This window comes from Trachymyrmex septentrionalis, unplaced genomic scaffold (genome assembly GCF_001594115.1).
Source record: "Trachymyrmex septentrionalis isolate Tsep2-gDNA-1 unplaced genomic scaffold, Tsep1.0 scaffold22, whole genome shotgun sequence".
NCBI classification, from domain to species: domain Eukaryota; kingdom Metazoa; phylum Arthropoda; class Insecta; order Hymenoptera; family Formicidae; genus Trachymyrmex; species Trachymyrmex septentrionalis.
In genome coordinates, this window is record NW_017305375.1 from 5,476,409 (window position 1) to 5,478,755 (window position 2,347).

General features: G+C 34.8%; 1 protein-coding gene across 1 annotated transcript; it reads right to left on the minus strand.

The window, feature by feature from the left end:
- Positions 1 to 801: 801 nt before the first annotated feature.
- Positions 802 to 2,317, minus strand: LOC108748276 (polyadenylate-binding protein-interacting protein 2-like). Its single transcript, XM_018486324.1, has 3 exons — positions 2,081 to 2,317; positions 1,816 to 2,007; positions 802 to 1,505 (listed from the first exon to the last, which is right to left on the minus strand). Exons 1-3 carry the CDS (start codon positions 2,255 to 2,257, stop codon positions 1,398 to 1,400), a joined length of 477 nt encoding a protein of 158 aa, XP_018341826.1. The 5' UTR covers positions 2,258 to 2,317; the 3' UTR covers positions 802 to 1,397.
- Positions 2,318 to 2,347: the final 30 nt, after the last annotated feature.

Sequence of the window (2,347 nt, forward strand, 5' to 3'; positions counted from 1 at the left end):
TACAATCTACGATCGTCTAAAATTTCGAAATATTAACTCGTGGAAATATAGTAATCGGTTTAAAAAATAAGTAAGCAGTGTGTCCTGATTTTCAGCGTCACTAAAAATGAGTCATAAAAAGAGTCCCTCACAGCCTAAATAAGACTTTCACTTGAGATCTTAAGTTTGTTAAATGATTGCTGAAGGAGGACTCGACAAGTGTTCCTGTAGAGTCATCTTGCGCAAATTTTCAAGTAAGACGGTATATTTGTACAAATAATATAACTTTGAGTTTTCTGATTACATTTTCACGATTATTTTGTTGCCAATTCATCTATACAAAATCTAGTAAAAAATAATATATGATGTTATTGTGAGTCTTCTTATCATACTCTATATGATTCGTACATAATATCTCGCATTGTGCGAGGTATGTCCTGCTAATGATTCTGTAAACATCTCATCATTCTCTATTATAAGTATTACAAAAGGAACTCTTAAGAAAAGTTTTTATTGGACAGATAGAACACCAAGCTGTAAAACGTTCTCTCAGGCTGTAAAAAGTTTTATTAGTGTGTGCGCGCGCATGAAAGGTTTTACAGCTTGATGAAGAGTAAATATTGTAAAAGGTAAAATGGTTTACATACGTTTCAAGAATGATAAGATCTGATTGAGACACATACATATTTATGTATATTATATATAGTATATATATATATATATATAACTTAAATATATAATATATAATATATATATACATATATATTATATATAAGATATGAACATAATTTACAGAATAATATATGTATATCTATATTCCTGTTCATATACATATTTCATAAACTTATGAAAGTCCTTTCCTTAAACCATGCAGTGCATTTTGTTCCCTCTATTCAGTTTAACTTGAACAGTGGATTATTTTCATAGACGTACATGATTGATTTCAATTTATACAAATTATACAAAGATTGAAAATGCTAAAAACATGTGCCTCTGCGAGAAACGATTCTCAATATAGATGGCATCGAACAAGAGATGCAAATTGCAAATTTGTTTTAACGAGTGATTTGTAAAAGCGATCGTTCTTTAGTATTTTGGCAAAAAAAATATACATAATTGTCCCGCATGATACACGTGAACGTGTTTCTTGTCTATAAAAGTTTCGGGATACCGCGTTCATTCCATCTAATTGTGTAACTGATGCTTCGGATGACGCGCATAATTACATGCACAACTCGCGCCCTTTATCTCTCTCTTTATCTTTGTACCTACAGTCACAGTCATTGAACACCTAACACGATGATCCGTTTAATACGACTGTCGGATTGGAAATAGTAAATTCTAATTATTACGTGTAGCCCGATTTTATACGTGACTTAAATAGAGAACGGACAAGAGAGAAAACACACAGAAGATTTCTACGATGGTTCTGTAGTGACTGTGGTTTCTGATGATGTACTTACAGGTGGTACCACAGTCGATTTGCATGCTGGAATAAATTCAGCTGCATCTGGATTTAGCGTGCTCTGGAAATTTACATGTACAAGCGGCAATTGTTAGTTAAAAGATTTAAATAAAGAATATTGCTCTCTCTTTCTCTCTCTTTCTCTCATTAAAGCATAATGTACTCTTTGTTTTCTATTTCTTGCTTTTTTCCTCTTTGCGGTTGTTTTATTGACAATTGTGTTTCTCGTCTTTTCCAAAGTTTGTCAAGTTTTTATTGGACAACAGAAAACAAAGAAATTGAACAAGTAAAAAATAGTAAAAAACAAGAAACAGAAGGCAAAAACACAATGTAGAATAGATTTGAAAGAAGATAAACATTTCTTCAGGTACCTGCTTGGCGAGATCGTCTTGCATCCTCAGACTGCTTAGTTGTTGACAAAGTTCAGCAGCATTATTGTCGGGAGTGCCAGTAGCCGTGGACCAAGCAGTAGAGCTCATATTTCTTTGATGTTGCCTCTCTTCTTCCAGCATCGCTTCTAAGCATTCCTCCATCAATTCTTCCTCTTCCAGTTGTTGGAGCACCTGATGCCAATAGAAACGTTGAGTGTGGAATAACGAATAACTGTGAGAAGCTTTATATCTATAAATAAGGTACCTGCTTGTCAAACTCCTCTTCATTTTCCATCCAGAGGTACTCCGAGAAGTCGCCATCGCCTATCGCTTGCACTTCAGCCTCCGTGTCGCTGTTGTTGTCCATATAGGAAGTGATGCCTGTCTCTTGTCCGTAATAAGTCCCGTTTCCAGACCCGCCGTTTGGGATCTTCATTTTCATATCCAGTGTATGTGAACGATGCGTCTGCTGATTACCTGTAAATTCTTGTTATCAGCGTCTCACTCCACTTAACACGGTCGTCAAAGATAA